Source organism: Phoenix dactylifera, chromosome 2 (genome assembly GCF_051530095.1).
Source record: "Phoenix dactylifera cultivar Ajwa chromosome 2, Ajwa_hap1_PhDact_Kaust_v1.1, whole genome shotgun sequence".
In the NCBI taxonomy this organism is placed as follows: domain Eukaryota; kingdom Viridiplantae; phylum Streptophyta; class Magnoliopsida; order Arecales; family Arecaceae; genus Phoenix; species Phoenix dactylifera.
Window position 1 is genome coordinate 45,068,909 of NC_143191.1, and position 14,621 is coordinate 45,083,529.

General features: G+C 38.7%; 1 protein-coding gene across 3 annotated transcripts; it reads right to left on the bottom strand.

Annotated features, from left to right (window-relative positions):
* Window positions 1-816: 816 nt before the first annotated feature.
* Window positions 817-12,337, bottom strand: LOC103707428 (uncharacterized). Of its 3 annotated transcripts, none has more exons than XM_039125967.3 (6): window positions 12,063-12,337; window positions 2,641-2,922; window positions 2,242-2,475; window positions 1,948-2,070; window positions 1,549-1,776; window positions 817-1,278 (listed from the first exon to the last, which is right to left on the bottom strand). In XM_039125967.3, the coding sequence occupies exons 1-6, from the start codon at window positions 12,100-12,102 to the stop codon at window positions 1,028-1,030; spliced, it is 1,158 nt and encodes a 385-aa protein (XP_038981895.3). In that variant the 5' UTR covers window positions 12,103-12,337; the 3' UTR covers window positions 817-1,027. The 3 variants fall into 3 exon arrangements, with proteins under 3 accessions (XP_038981895.3, XP_038981890.3, XP_008790130.4); XM_039125962.3 differs by having other exon boundaries at window positions 817-1,272; window positions 2,566-2,922; XM_008791908.6 differs by having other exon boundaries at window positions 2,566-2,922; window positions 12,063-12,334.
* Window positions 12,338-14,621: the final 2,284 nt, after the last annotated feature.

Sequence of the window (14,621 nt, forward strand, 5' to 3'; positions counted from 1 at the left end):
TTTTTTACTCTTTTTTTTTGGGTATGACCTTGGCGTAGTCCTGTTTTGTTGCCGTTAGCGACCATCGATCCAATCCAGGATAACATTTGTTTAACCATGATTTAGAATTAATTTACTTACAAAATGGGCCCTCACCGTTGCAAACTAGTTAAAGCTTAAAGATTATAATATCATTTCATAAACAACACTAATTTTAACAACGTTTACAGCTACTTAACTATAGAGGCATGTCACCCAAAAAAAAAAAACTTAAAGGGCATTTCTGTAAATTGCAACATGCAAAATCAGAAATTTTGAAGGTTGGAATGTGAAAAAGAAAAGCCATAAATAATTCAGATCCAAGTCATAGGTATGTTTCACATGCAAAGCTTGCATGTACCAAGTTTTAGGTCAGAAACACAATAATCTAAGAATATGTAGGCTTACCAAAACATACAGGAGAGGACAGGAAAATTCCTCTGCCAGACTATGCTCAAGCAGAAAACACAGCACCTTTTCCTTTTTCTTTTTTTTTTTGGTACCTGTTGGGTTAGGGGCGGGGGGGTAAACTTTGTTGGTCTTCTATGGAGGATAATAGCAAAAAAGAATCGCAACCAAAAACTTTCTTGTTGGATTTGGGTACTTTCAACTGAATCGGGCTAGGGTTCTGTAATCTCCAACACTAGCAAAAAAAATAATCTGAGCTGAATGGTTTAGCTTTCTCAAGAACAAAACATATCGGTCTCGATATATTGCTGACATATGGACAAAACGTTGATCTCAAAATTATTTAATTTTCAACTCATATTTCTGGAAAAGAGAGGCCAAGGAAAAAAATGAAAGAAGAGAAAAAAGGGAACCTGTTTCACATGTATATCCAATAATTCAGCTGATATTCCCAACTACCAGGTTTCTTAGTTCCTTCCAACTACTAGTTTCCATTTGACCCCTAGTTATAACATCTCCATATGTTCTGTACAACTTCCCGAAGCAAAAACGCTACAAAATCAAAGACTCGGATACATTATCCAAAGAGAACAAGGTTCAACTACTGACTCTGTACCTCCGAATTTGAACAAAGAAAGCATGGGGGAGTCTGAGACGGCTTCATGGGACCAAAAATATCTTCCAGACAGCTGCTATGAAAAGTGTGAGCACATGGCAAAACCGCATGAACAGGAGGGTCATTGGAATATGATGCAGCGGACCATGATGCCGGCCTGAATGCTAGATCGATCCCGCATAGCTGGCACCTCTCTCCAAGAAGTTCAAGAGGGGGATCATTGAATATGTCTGTAACTAGATATACATAATGAACACATTATTTAGTATTTTCAAAAGAAAGAAAAAGGATTATAAGATCTGTTCATCTCAACCACATCTAACTACCACTCCTAAAGATGTATCAAATACACCAAATCTTAAAATACTTTCTCATGTTTTTAACAGTTTTAATGATGGAATGTAAGTGATACTGCAACTCAGTTTGCAGCACCACTCTTACTAGGCTTTCTGAAAGCTTCCATGAAGCTAAACAGCTTACATCATGACTACAGGATATAGACATACCTGAACCTCTGATGTGGTCTGTTATAAAAGGATGCTGACGCAGCTGCTCTGAGGATGATGGCATGGATTTGTTACCATGGTGCTTAGCAGACGCAACAGTTGAAGCATTTAATTTTGGAACACTGCACAAATTTTTGGTACGTCCAGACTTGCTTTTCTTGGATGTTGACTCCTGGAGCTCGGTAGTAGATTTAGCAGTCCACTTTGTGCTCACTGAACTTCTCTTACCTGCAAACAGCAGCAGATTGTTACTCTCATAACTAGCAGTTGCAAGCAAGAATCCTCAAGACAGCAGGAGCCACTGAAGTTGACAAAGACCTACAGCCACTCAAGTTCTCTTGAAGCTTCATTGAAGATAGGCAGACTGCAAAATAACGTGAGGGGAATATCTAGACAAACCTGTAACATTTATGTGATCTGTTATATAAGGCAGCTGCTGCTCTGAGGACAATGGTGTTAATTTGTTATCATGGTCCTTAGCAGATTTAGCAATACATTTCATGCTCACTGCACTTCTTTTACCTGAAAAAAAAACAGCATATTTTTACTCCCGTAATTAGAAGTTGCACATGGAAATCAGTGAGGTGACAGAAGCTTATCAAATTGGTAAGGACAATTGGCCGCTCAGTTCTCCCGAAGCTTCTACGAAGCTAAGCAGGCTGCATGTAACTTGAGAAGAATATTTAGCCATACCTGGAACTTTGATGTTATCTGTTATACAAGGCTGCTGCTGCTCTGCTTGCTGCTCTGAGGATAATGCAGTTAACTTCTTATTATTGTCCTTGGAAAACTTAACAGTGGAAGAATCTTGTTTTAGGACACTGCATAAGTCTTTGCTATGTCCAGTATGGATTTTCTTGGATGGTGATTTATGGATCTCATTAACAGATTCAGCAATCCGCTTCATGCTCGCTGAACTTCTTTTACCTGCAACAAGCAGCATATTGTTACTTTCATAATTAGAAATTGCACATGACAATCAGTGATATGCATGGAGCAACTCAAGTTGGTACTTACCTTGGGCAGGAACACTAACAGCAATTTTTGTGAATGCTGTACTGGCTAAAGTTTTATTAACTCGAGGGGGAATACCTCTGGTACACTGAACAGCATGCTTGACACCAGTTGGAGCTGCCTGCACAGCATGGTCATCAACCGTTGGACTAGCTTTTTGAGCAAAGTGGCAGCAACTAGATGAAGTTGCTTGAGCAACTGCACCAGCTTGGTTAGCAGTTCCAATAGCGGATGGATCAGCTTGGGCAACTGGACGACCAGCCGCAAGAGCACGACTAACAGCTCGAGTAACGTGCTGATGAACAACTTGGAGAGTATGTTGCGTGACAGGTGGCTTGGCTTGGGCAGCAGGGATACTAGCTGCAAAAGCATGACTTAGAGCTCAAGTAACACAGTGACTGACAGCGTGGCCAGCATGACCACTGCCACATGGATCAGCTTGGCACTAGCTGCAAGAGCATGACACTAACAGCATAAATCTCCTATTAAAAATACGAGAAACTTAGAGATAATCTGAGAATAATAATACTGAAATTTCTGCATTTATTCATGACAAAAATGATGATCACGAAACTTTCAAATGTGCATTCAACACACTCTGCACAGTTTGTTGAATCCTTCAACAGAGATAACATGATTCTTCAGAGTATCGTAGAAGTGATATGTGAAACCAACCCAAGTAAACTAACTAATGGCAATAATTTAGATAGCATGCTCATAGTGCAAGCACGAAAATAAATATAGGACTTCAAAGAAAGATTAGGAACCCTCAGTTTACTTGTTTTAAGTATAACGGAATTTTTTTCTTCAGAAAAAGTATAATAGGAAATTTTGAAGTGGTTCAGATTTTGTTGTTTTACTGTAAGTAGGGAGGAGAAAAAAAGTCCACAGTGCTACTTTTTGGAATTTACTTATAACCCTCTCCTCGCCAATAAATCATTTCATGAAGTTCATACTTGTATTTATAACTGCGTCTGTTAAGATAGATATTAGTAAATAGATATAGATAAACAAATGGTATATAAGCACATTTATACGCACAAATGTAATATATACACGTGAAAGTATATGTTAATGTGCCTTTATGCATGCATCCTTGCAACTTTGCCTCCAAGCTTTATGCAATCCACATGGGCTTGACCTAATGGATTAACGAAATAATCCATCAAAACCTGTGAACTTTTTGCAACTGTCTTGTTACATGACCTCTGCCCTCCAAAGGCCTAGGCAACTGTTAACAAGCCACAATAAAGGGTTGCTGCTAAACATGATAATAGCAATCAGCAGGATGGGAAACCTATTTTGCTGGTAATTCAAACAAGCAACTTGAGAACAAGGTGCATCTATTCTGGTATATAATGCCAGCAGTTAGCACACATTGGCATGAAAGATGAGTCAAATAAAATTTAAAACAAGCTACTAAGTCTGAGAAACTTTACCATTTAACTGTCTTTTAATTTCAACCATTTTGGTTGCTTTAAACTAGATAATTTTGGAAAATAAACATATTTTTCAACAGTTTTATGGAAATGAAAAATCATAAATAATCTGAATATTTGTGCTAATTACTTTTTTACACGTGTAATTTATATCATATAAATTAAATTTTTGCACATAAAAGTTCATAAGTTTTGGTGGGCAGCAAAGGATTGACTCTCCCTAAAATTTAACTCAGGCCTCAACCCAATAAGACCCAAACAAAGACAACCCAGCCAAGCTTCTAGACTAGGTTGACTCCAAATCAAGACCTTTTCTATTGGACTGGACAATGTTGGCGTGAACTAAATCCTTTGGCAACAAGACCATGGATAAAATGATCAACCTCTATGTCTTTGGAGCAAGAGTAGAATATAGGATATTTATTTATGTTAAGGACCAACTAGCACGAAGGCATGCAGTAGTAAGCTTCCAGAAACAACTTGGTTGTAATAAGGTCACAAGTTCATTTTTGAAATGACACAACACATCCAAGACCATGCTTCTCCAGGATATCTGATATTGTTTAGTTGCCAAACAATCAATTGGGAGAAAGCTTTTCTTTTGAGGCAAATGCATTCGTCCAGAATCAACAAAATGTCAGATATTCTTTAGCAACCAAATCATTTGCAACTTAACCTGCCAATGATCAGTCATCCTGGCAAGTGGCAAACTAAACCACTTTGATTTCGTGGGTATAATTGAGCTCATAAACTGTTAAATATAGGATTTTCCTTTGAATTCTGTACAGCATGCTCTTAGTTTATCTAGGTCAATTCTATGCTGAGAAAGATAATATAGGGCACAAAAGATAATTGGACACATGCTGATTATGCCCATGAGAATCAGATGGGTAAAGGGGCAAGTTGGAGCTGGTCAAACAACATCTTGAATTCACATAGTTTTGAGAGGATTTTATATCAATATTACACATATCAAGAAGAACAAGAAAACTAGATAAAAATCTAGCAACTTAATGTCTTGAATATGAAGAATACATTATGTACATCAATGAAGGAGATTGTTGATAATTTGTTTTCTTAGTTGAATAAGGATTAGTGTTCTTTCATAGTTACAAGTATGAAACTTGAGATATTTTGGTTGTCAATGTTGTGACTTCAATTTAAAAGGTATTAGATCATGATCGTGAAGACTATTATTAGAAGAAAAAAGAGATATGGCTTATGTATCATCTGTGGCCAGATTTAACTTGCATAAGGAACAGAAACAAGTAGATTGAAAAAAGATGCAGGATTTACAAAAGCTGAAAGATCCCGATTGTTGCATACGAGGCATAAAATGTAAGAGCTGAAACAGCCAGAATCCAAGTAAGAAGATCAAGATATTTCATGGATCTCAAAACATCAAGGTATGTTAAAACAGCGGAACAGAAAAGGGCAATGAAGCGTATGAAGTCAACAACTCAAGGGCAAGCGCTATTCAGCTGGAAGATCCTGCATGACCAGACGGCCATGATCTATCAATTGATGGATGCATCAGTATAGTGCCAGTTTAGTTTCACATCAAATAATAGTATAAACTCACTTGTATGATTTAATTTTTGTCAAGATCCAATTAAGATACAGAGGATAATTTATCTGAAAGCTTTAATGTCCAAGAAGTTTTTAGTGAACTACTGAGACAAGTTCAGTTCTTCTACAATTCTCAATAATGTACCCTGAGGCATGCAAATCCTGCAGTTCATAACAAGGGAGTCCTAACTGGACTCAACTTTGTATTAAGTAGGGGGACTGCTAATCCAGTCACAAACTGAGTCAGAACTAGAAGAACCTAGGGTTATGCATAAGGCATTGCATAAACAAAGGGGATAACTGATTTCACATATCTTCCAGTGGAATTTTTTTTTTCTTTTTTTGTAATAGAACTTCTCCTAATTTTCTTCTTCAACTAACTTGGATTAATTGTCATCAATATCATGCAATCATATTTTCTGGAAAGCACAGTAGGTTGAGCTTATCAGCTTATTTTAAAATGTAACGTGCTACTGTTCTGATTTGTGTTTATGTAAAGTTTCCATGTTCTCCTTTAGTAAGGACCTGTCTACTTGAAATTATTGCAATTATTTTCCTAAAATGAGCATGAACGTCTGGCACTATCAGAATTGAGTTGAACTGGATAAGTAAATCAGCTATAGTCACCCAGAAGAAATGACAATAAAATAAAGATAAATCCAGAGAAAACCAACAATGAGAATGAATAATATGCAAGGCCACAGCAGCAGTTTGAGAGGATGTAGAAAAAGATGATATAGCCATCTAGCAAGAAAGACTTGCTACCATGAAAATTAGAAAGTAAAAAGAAATAGCAAAGTTCAAAGACTCTGAATTATGGTTCTCATAGTTAAAATAATGCCCTAAGAAGATTAACCATGTCTCATGTGCTATACCCGAAAGATAGCTGATGAATTAAGAAGGCAACAAGCTTCTATATGCCCTTGCTAGTCCATTAGGTTTTATATAGTCTTTGTGCTACTTGCCAATAGGTGCTTCCCTATTTGAATTTCCTTAAGTAGCCCATTGGAAAGACTATAGACCCAACACTTACTGTCTAACAATCAGGTGGGCAACTAGCTGTGAGATACGGGCTAAAGTCGGCAGCCCCAGCCGACTTCAGCCGCGTCCTCTTTTGGGAAGATCCGGAACAGAAAATCGCGATTGCGATCCTCTCTGACTCCTTCGGATGCCACTGGGGCGAAGGCGCCGCGGGCATCCTGCGGCACCCCCCTCCAGCCAATCCGCGGCCGCGGATTTCGCTCGGCCACCGCGATTCACGCGGCGGAGAGCCGTTACAAAGGGCTGATAAAAACCCCCTTCGTCTTCCTCCTAAAACCACCTTCAAGCCCTCTTCCCTCTCCTCCGTCTTCTCTTCCTTCCTTCCTTCCTCCTCCTTTGCCTGGTGACCGGCGTGCTCTCCCGGCCAAGCGTCGTCCGAATCCCCTTCGCGGCCTTCCCCTGTTCCGTGACCCATCCCCTCAGTTCCGAGCGCCACCGCCGTTGCTAGCTGCCGGACCGAGCCCTCCCCGGTCGAGATCTCCCTTCCGCCGCCTCTGCCACTGTCGGTAAGCCCTCTTCCCTTGTTTCTCTTTGATCTAGTCGAATCAAGCATGCTTTCCTCTCTTTGTTTTGGCCCCATGAACTGAGACCGTTCTCGGTTGATTCTCAACCCCGGCCACCGCAACGGCCGTCGGCCGCCACTGCGGCCGGCTGGCTGTCGACCGGACGACGGCCTCCGCCACCCAGGCTGGCCGCCTAGACCCCCCCCCCCCCCCGGGTCCTATCTTCCTCTTCTTCTTCTTCCCCTGTCTGTGGGGGTTTGGGGAAGAAGAAGGGCCCTGTTCACGGGCCCTATTCACTGCGGGCCCAACTTGGGCCCAGTTCGAACCCGAAACCCGAAACAAAAAAAAAAAAGAAAACCCGAAACCTAGTTCAGATCCGAAACCCGAAATCCGAAACCCAGTTTAGACCTGAAACCTGTTTGGCTAATAAATGGAATTTTACAGTTAAGCCCTTGATATATATTATTGCACAAAAGGGCCTTCTGTAATTTATGTTTGATCCCTATAAGAAAGATTTATTACGTAAAGGTCCTCAAATATATTATTTAGTCCCTTCACTCAAGTTTTATTATGGAACAGTACCTTGTAATTAAGTATTAGTCCCTGTAATGAATTGTATTGCATAAATAATCCATTAGAGACCAACTTTGGGGGCCCTATTGGCCCGGATCTATGCAGGCCCATTGGGCCATGTCCGATGTATCAGCCATGCCCATTGTGGGCCAACTCTGGGCCGTGTCCAATAGTATTATTTTTAGTTTTGCTTAGCTCTAAAATTAACAAAGAAATTAATTAAATTTAAACAGGTAAACCTGATCCGCCTATCTAAAGTAGAAATCAAGCGAGAAGAGGTAAGTAACTTAATGCTTCAAAGTGCATTTTTCTAAATTATTTGGTAAAATAATTATTAGTGGATCTGGCATGTAAAATTTCATTTGAAAATTATGCTCTGAAATTCGTAAACTATGACTGGGCAATTTATGAAATCTGTTTTTATATATATACATTCTCAGCATGGCTATGATCTGTTCTACTTTGTTCTGGCCCCGCCAATGGGGATTATACGTTTGACCTGTCGACTTGTAATCTGTGAGGAACCGATTTCGACACCGCGCTACCGATGATTATAATAGTGGATTTGGACACCGGCTGCCATCGGTGGGTAAATATAATGGATTTGGCACTTTTGTGCAACACCGGCTGCCATCGATGGATAAAAATAGTGAATTTGGCATCTTGTATAATCCATGCCACTGGGTTACGTGGCCATAGCCTATTTGTGTTGGGATTCTGGTATCAGAGTTTTTGTAAAAATGATAATAAGTTTTGAAAGAAAAATATGCTTACTTGTGATTTAAATTTTCAGTCATTATTTTATGTTTTGATTTATCATCTAATATGCTCTGACCCCACTTTGGGATATTTTGTTACTTACTGGGCTAGTATAGCTCATTATCTTGTTTTCTCTGTTTTTCAGATCCAGAGATTTGATCGCACGGGATTGGGGAGTGCGCTATTATTCCTTCAGTTATTAACATTTTAGATTAGTCTGAACATTTGAATTATGTTGGCAAATGTTATTTTGAAATTTTGTAAGACTGCTTTTGACCAACTTAAATAATTACGTCATTTTAAGTATTTGTATTTACTTTGATATGATCTGCTGCCTTGCATGCCTGTGCGGTCCGCCGTGCGGGCGTGCGGCGTCTGTCGCGCCTCGGGCTCGGGGCGTGACACTAGCAGCAATGAAGAAGGCCATGATCATATCAGCCCAACACTTACTATCTAACAATCAAGTGGGCAACTAGTAGTAATGAAGAAGGCCATGATCATATCTATACAAGAGACAGCAGAAGAAATAAATGAACCTTGTCACCATCAATAACCACATGATCAATGTTGGAATAGTTCTAATGTTGTTATACCATATTAAAGTCAGATTTCAAGTGTCAATTGTTCCAGGATCTGTATTTATATGCATTGGGAGGAGTGATTTCAAAGAGTATTCTGACTAAGAAAGCCCAATGTAATGTCCAGCAAAAACCTATGACGGATTACTATTTCAGGAAGCACAGAAGCAAAAATGATACTTTCCTTTAGTGTGGTGGGCTTGCAGCAAATCTAACAATTAAGGAAACAAAATTCTGAATTTTGATTTAATTGACCTGTGGGGGAGTAACACCTTGTTGCTGAGGCCCGCCAACTAGGTTAGAAAGTGATAATGATTGGAACCTAAGCAGGAGCAATGGATAAGGGATGACTAAACCTTGGTCACCTATTACACATGAGAAAGCACAATCAATAAAGGCTGGGTTAATGTACATGTTTCAATGGATTAAAGTTGGCAAGTTCAGGAAAGAATATGTGTGATGTGTCGGTTGTGTAAGATTATCATAGATATGTTTCTCCACCAAACAATGAATCAGCAGAAGTTTCAATTTCCTGAAAGAATTAAGACATGCAATAAACTATGGGAGCTTGCGTTCAGCTTACCAGAAAGATCACATCCACAAGTGCATTACTGGAGAAGATAGATTTATCTTCCCATTTATTGGACAATCCAACACAGTAAGAATAAAGGTTTCCGTCTCCAGTTGCATTGATGCGGCTCATGACAGATCAATCTTGTCTTCTCTGAATACTGTACTTAGTTTGTGCATCTAGTGTTGTAAAGGGAAATGGTTTTCAGAGATGTGCATTCACTCCACCAAAAACTAATCATATAGACTAAAATAAGTCTGAATTAACCTGATGATTCTAACCATCTATTCCCACCAATCTAGCCATTTGATCAATGTTTGATAGAAACAAAATTGGTAATGTTGGAGAATGGAAATCCAGAATGCCACAGAAGCAGCCTAAGAAGATACTGGACAACAAGAGAACAACATAATAAAAGATCATGCCATAAACTTTTTCCCTGGACTAAGACGGAAGAATAAAGTCTTGATATCTGAAAGGTCAAGAACTTACCAGTCAGATCAATGAAAATATATATTCAGAAGGATATGGTTTGCGTATAACATGCAGCCACTCTAATAACATAAGAACAACAATATACATAATGTCTCAAGTAAGGCGTAATATTTAGATGATCTCATAAATGGAAGGTAGCCACTGTGCACAAATTTGTATGCATGAAATAATGTGGATAAGCAAATTCATTGGTTAGTTCATGTAAATGACCAAGATCCATAAGCTCAATATACTATGATCAAAAGAGGGATATCAATCAAATTTCTTGTTGGTTAATTGTGACTGCCTCCGATTTACCAAGAGTTGATTTCTTCTTCATGAGAGAGATGACAATAGCAATGTGAATAAAACTTATCAAAGAATGTCGAGATAGAACCCTCTGTACAATAAAATACTAACTTGCTGAATCATAGAATTGGAACTACATAAAGAAAACAAAGGATAAAACAAGTGAAAGAAAAACTTTTACTATATTTTAATTTATAAATCAAGACAATGTAGATGAAACAATATGACGAGGTAAAAAGCCTAAATGAGCTTGTGTAGTCCTGGTAGTAATTGAAAGTCAAATATCTTATGAATTTCATATGTAAACTTGAGGGAATCTTAGACTTCTGATTTTTGCATCCTTAGCATAAGATAGAACACTTTACAGAAACATGCAAAATAGAAAATAGAAGGTTTTTCAATGCTCTTTCAACATAGCTACTGTCAAATAGTCATTGATTGCAACATGCCAGAGAGTCCCTGCACAACTTCATCAAGAAAAATTTTCAGAATCATTTTGCGAGGACCCATGATGGCTTGTGTTTATTCTTGTATTAATTATGCACTGAGTAGATCTTGGGTATTTATGCAGGGCCAAGAAATTCTGAAAAAACCTTCCAACTACCTTCCATCTATCCTTTTTGGATAAGGTCCTGGGTTGTTACTAATGGTATCAAAGCGGAGTCGAAGGTCGTTACAAATGGTATTAAAGCAGATCCGGTTAATGGTCTATGTGGATTAGGATTTAGGAACGTTGCAACATAAGCCTATTTGGAACTAACCACAGATCAATCGTGGTGCTTATGATTGAATTTGATTGGATTTGTGATTGATTTGGACCATTAGCTTGGTGAGGATGCTAGGGCATATAAGGAGGCAATATGTGAGGACCCATAGAGCTTGTTATTTAGTCCCATATTAGTCATGCACTGGATAGAACTTGGTTACTTATACAGGGCCAAATAACCTAAATAATACGTTCCAGATATTCCCTTTGGGTGAGATCTTAGGTCTTGCACATTCAAACATCTTCTCAAGCGTAAGAGGGCCTCCAATTTTGAGTCCATCATTCCTGATATGATCAAATGATATTTCATTCAACATATTTTGTTAAATTAACAAGAAAAAAAAAAAGCACACACCTGCATGGATTTTTTTGTAGTAATTCAACTTCCCACCCTAATCCTATCAAAGTACAAACTAAATTCCGCTACAAGTTAAGTGGAACCATATTTAACAGAAACATGTCAGATCAGGATGCCAGCAGATACCAGCAAACGTGTTTTAAGTACATGAATACTAAGATGAGAATAAAAAATTAATTAAAAAAAGTGATTTTTTTTAAATACATACTTGCACAGGAAAGTCTGATCCGAAATAAATATAAACCAAGAATTCCCATCAACAACACATCAAAAGAAGCCCTTTTCCATCATACACGTATAAAAGACCAAGAAACTAATTTGGACGGACATATTACCTATCAGAACAGCATAATCCACACACAAGAAAGAAAAAGGACCAAGAGACAAGCAAAACCATCCAAGCAACAAAAACCAGGACCTAAATTTCTGCTGGAACCCTAACTATTCTTGATAAGAAGCTCATAAGAGAATATTTTAGAGCAAGATCTGATATAAAACTGAAGAAAAGGCTGGTCTTGAAATCAAAATCATGTGGGTTTCCAAAAGAAATCCTTTCTCACCGCTCTTGGTCGAGGAATTTCGTGTTCCTGGAGGCTGCATTGCGAGGTATAGGGATTTGGAAGGCTCTAATTCTCCTTGGAAGGCCAAAAGAAAAAAAAATCTGAGAACTCGCTCAAGGAAGGGAGAACAAGGGTTTTTTCTTTTTCTTTTTGTCCTCCTTGGCGGAGGGTCGAAGGGAAGAGAAAGAGCGTCCGGCACCTTATATTTATAGGCAGCGGTGCGAGCCCGCAGGGGTCCTGCAAACAAACGGTAGTTTGGGGTCAACCACAGTGAAGGATTTGTTAGGCCTCGTTTGGATGCTTACAGAGCCCAGACAGAGTACAATTATAAGTTGGTTTACTTGATCACCCCGGTCGAGTAGTGGGTGGCTTGACAAACCCCTAGGTTAATGATTAGTTCTAAATATGCCGAGTGGAGTAAGCAATTTAAATTTTAATTTAAAAAATAATTTTTTTTATTCTCTAAATTTTAGTTGTTTCAAAAGTTTTAAAATAATTTTTTTTGTGAGGCACTTTTTTAAGAGGAGCTGTGACTCTTTCCAAAGAGAAAGTTGGTTTCCGAAAAACCCTTTGATCTGGACTCTTTTTTTCTCACTAATACTCTATCCCCTTAGAGTTTTTCTATAGACAGAGAGTTCTTCAATTCTTCAAATTCGTGCTCGTTCTTAGGGCAATATATATCACACGCCTCGATCTAGACAATCTCTTTTCAATCTTCAAATTTAATAAATTATTTCATTATAAAGTATATAGTAGTTTTTAGACAAAATATTTCCAACATTGAAAAAATAAAGAGAAAAAAAAAAGGAGTCTCCATTTTGTCTCAAGAAGCAGAGAAGTAATGTGGGTTGAGTTATCCAAAATATTGGACTAACCTTACGGAAACGAGAACCAATCTTCTTGCACCCGAAGAAAAGGATAAGAGTTTTAAAGTTTTTAAACCGTCTAAACAACAAAGCTGGTTTTTTTGTTTCTAAATTAAAATTCTAATAGAAAGATGGTTAGAGGGAGGAGCAAGCAAGATATCAATACCAATGGAAAGCTATAACAGCGATATTATCATCTAGATATGAACAAATAGTAGCTTCCGGATACAGCTAGTTTGACAAACATCAACCAGAAGTATAATTACAAATACTTATCAGATGAAAACAAAATATCAGCAGCATCCCATGAATCAACAAGTCGGATAACAGACTGTGGATCAAAGTCATCATGCAAGAGACTAGCGGTGTAAGCCAAGCTTTTTCACCATGCACAAGCGTTCCAAGACGTTGCAGATAAGAATTCTCCCCTGCCTTCACACAACTCGCATCCAATATTGTAACAGCAGCACCATCACAGGTGTGACACTCACCATCTTCACCGAAATTCTTTCGGACGATGGAATTCCTAGAGTTGATCAAATAAAATCTCTTCAAAAAGAAATCTCTAGCTTGAGTCATAATGTTGTCTACAACAGTCTCAGGGCTCTTGGTGATCATTGTTAGAAGCAGAGCACCAAAACTAAAGACATCAGATGAGGGTTGCATGATACCTGCCATCAGCCACCAGAATTTATTAGAACAACGAAAGACCCATTTCTGAGAACATATGTATCCCATATGTACACATTCTTTATTCAGAAATCCAACATTTCATTGGTTTAAGAATGTACGCAAGGCATTCAGTTTTCAGTACTATCAATATCTTAGTCAGCAAAACATATTTAAGAATATGATGCAGTGTGAGTACTCGTGCACTATGCTACATCTCCTCTCCTCTTCCACAACCCAACCCCTTTTTTTCTCTTAGAATGGGGAGACCCCACCATCAACCTACTAGTACAAATTACCTAGGCAGTCTTGAGTTATATAAACCGTGAGAAATCCCCGGGCAGGGCATGCGTGAAGACTTGAGAGATAACACCACTTCAAGACTGAAATCCTTAACCCTAGCCTTGGAGGCGAGAGGGAAGTACCACTAAACTGAAGTTAGGGCGCCTTATAACTTGATAGTTCACCGTTTGTAAATAGTTTAATTTAAGGTTGCCGAATTTTTTTAGTATACCAAGTATCGGTACGCTTTTCGTATTAGATACTGATACCGGAGAGGCGGCCGGCACGAGAATGCGAGCGACATAGGGAGGCGGCCGGCGCGAGATAGATCGAAGGACAGAACGAGGGTTGGAGACGAGAAAATCTAATGGATCTTTCCTGATAACTTAGAAAATTTGATTTGGCTAAGCCAAATCAATACCTTTCAAAAGAAATAAAAAAAATGGCAACCAATTTCTTTATCTGGTAAGAGAAAATTGTCCAAACTATTTTTACGCAATGCATGGAAGGCCATCGCCTCTCTGTCTCCATTGCCTTCCACCTTCAAAATCCCCTTCCATCTCCTCAGAGATCACATCATGGACCTAAGGTGAACCCGCTTGGAGCCCCCCCCCCCCCAAGGAGAACGATGAGGAAACCTTTAGCTATCCCGACACCAATGTGCAGGTTCAAAATATAGACTACATTGACAAAATCAACGCTCTAATTTGACAGCGGCATTGACCTATTTCTGTAATTAGAG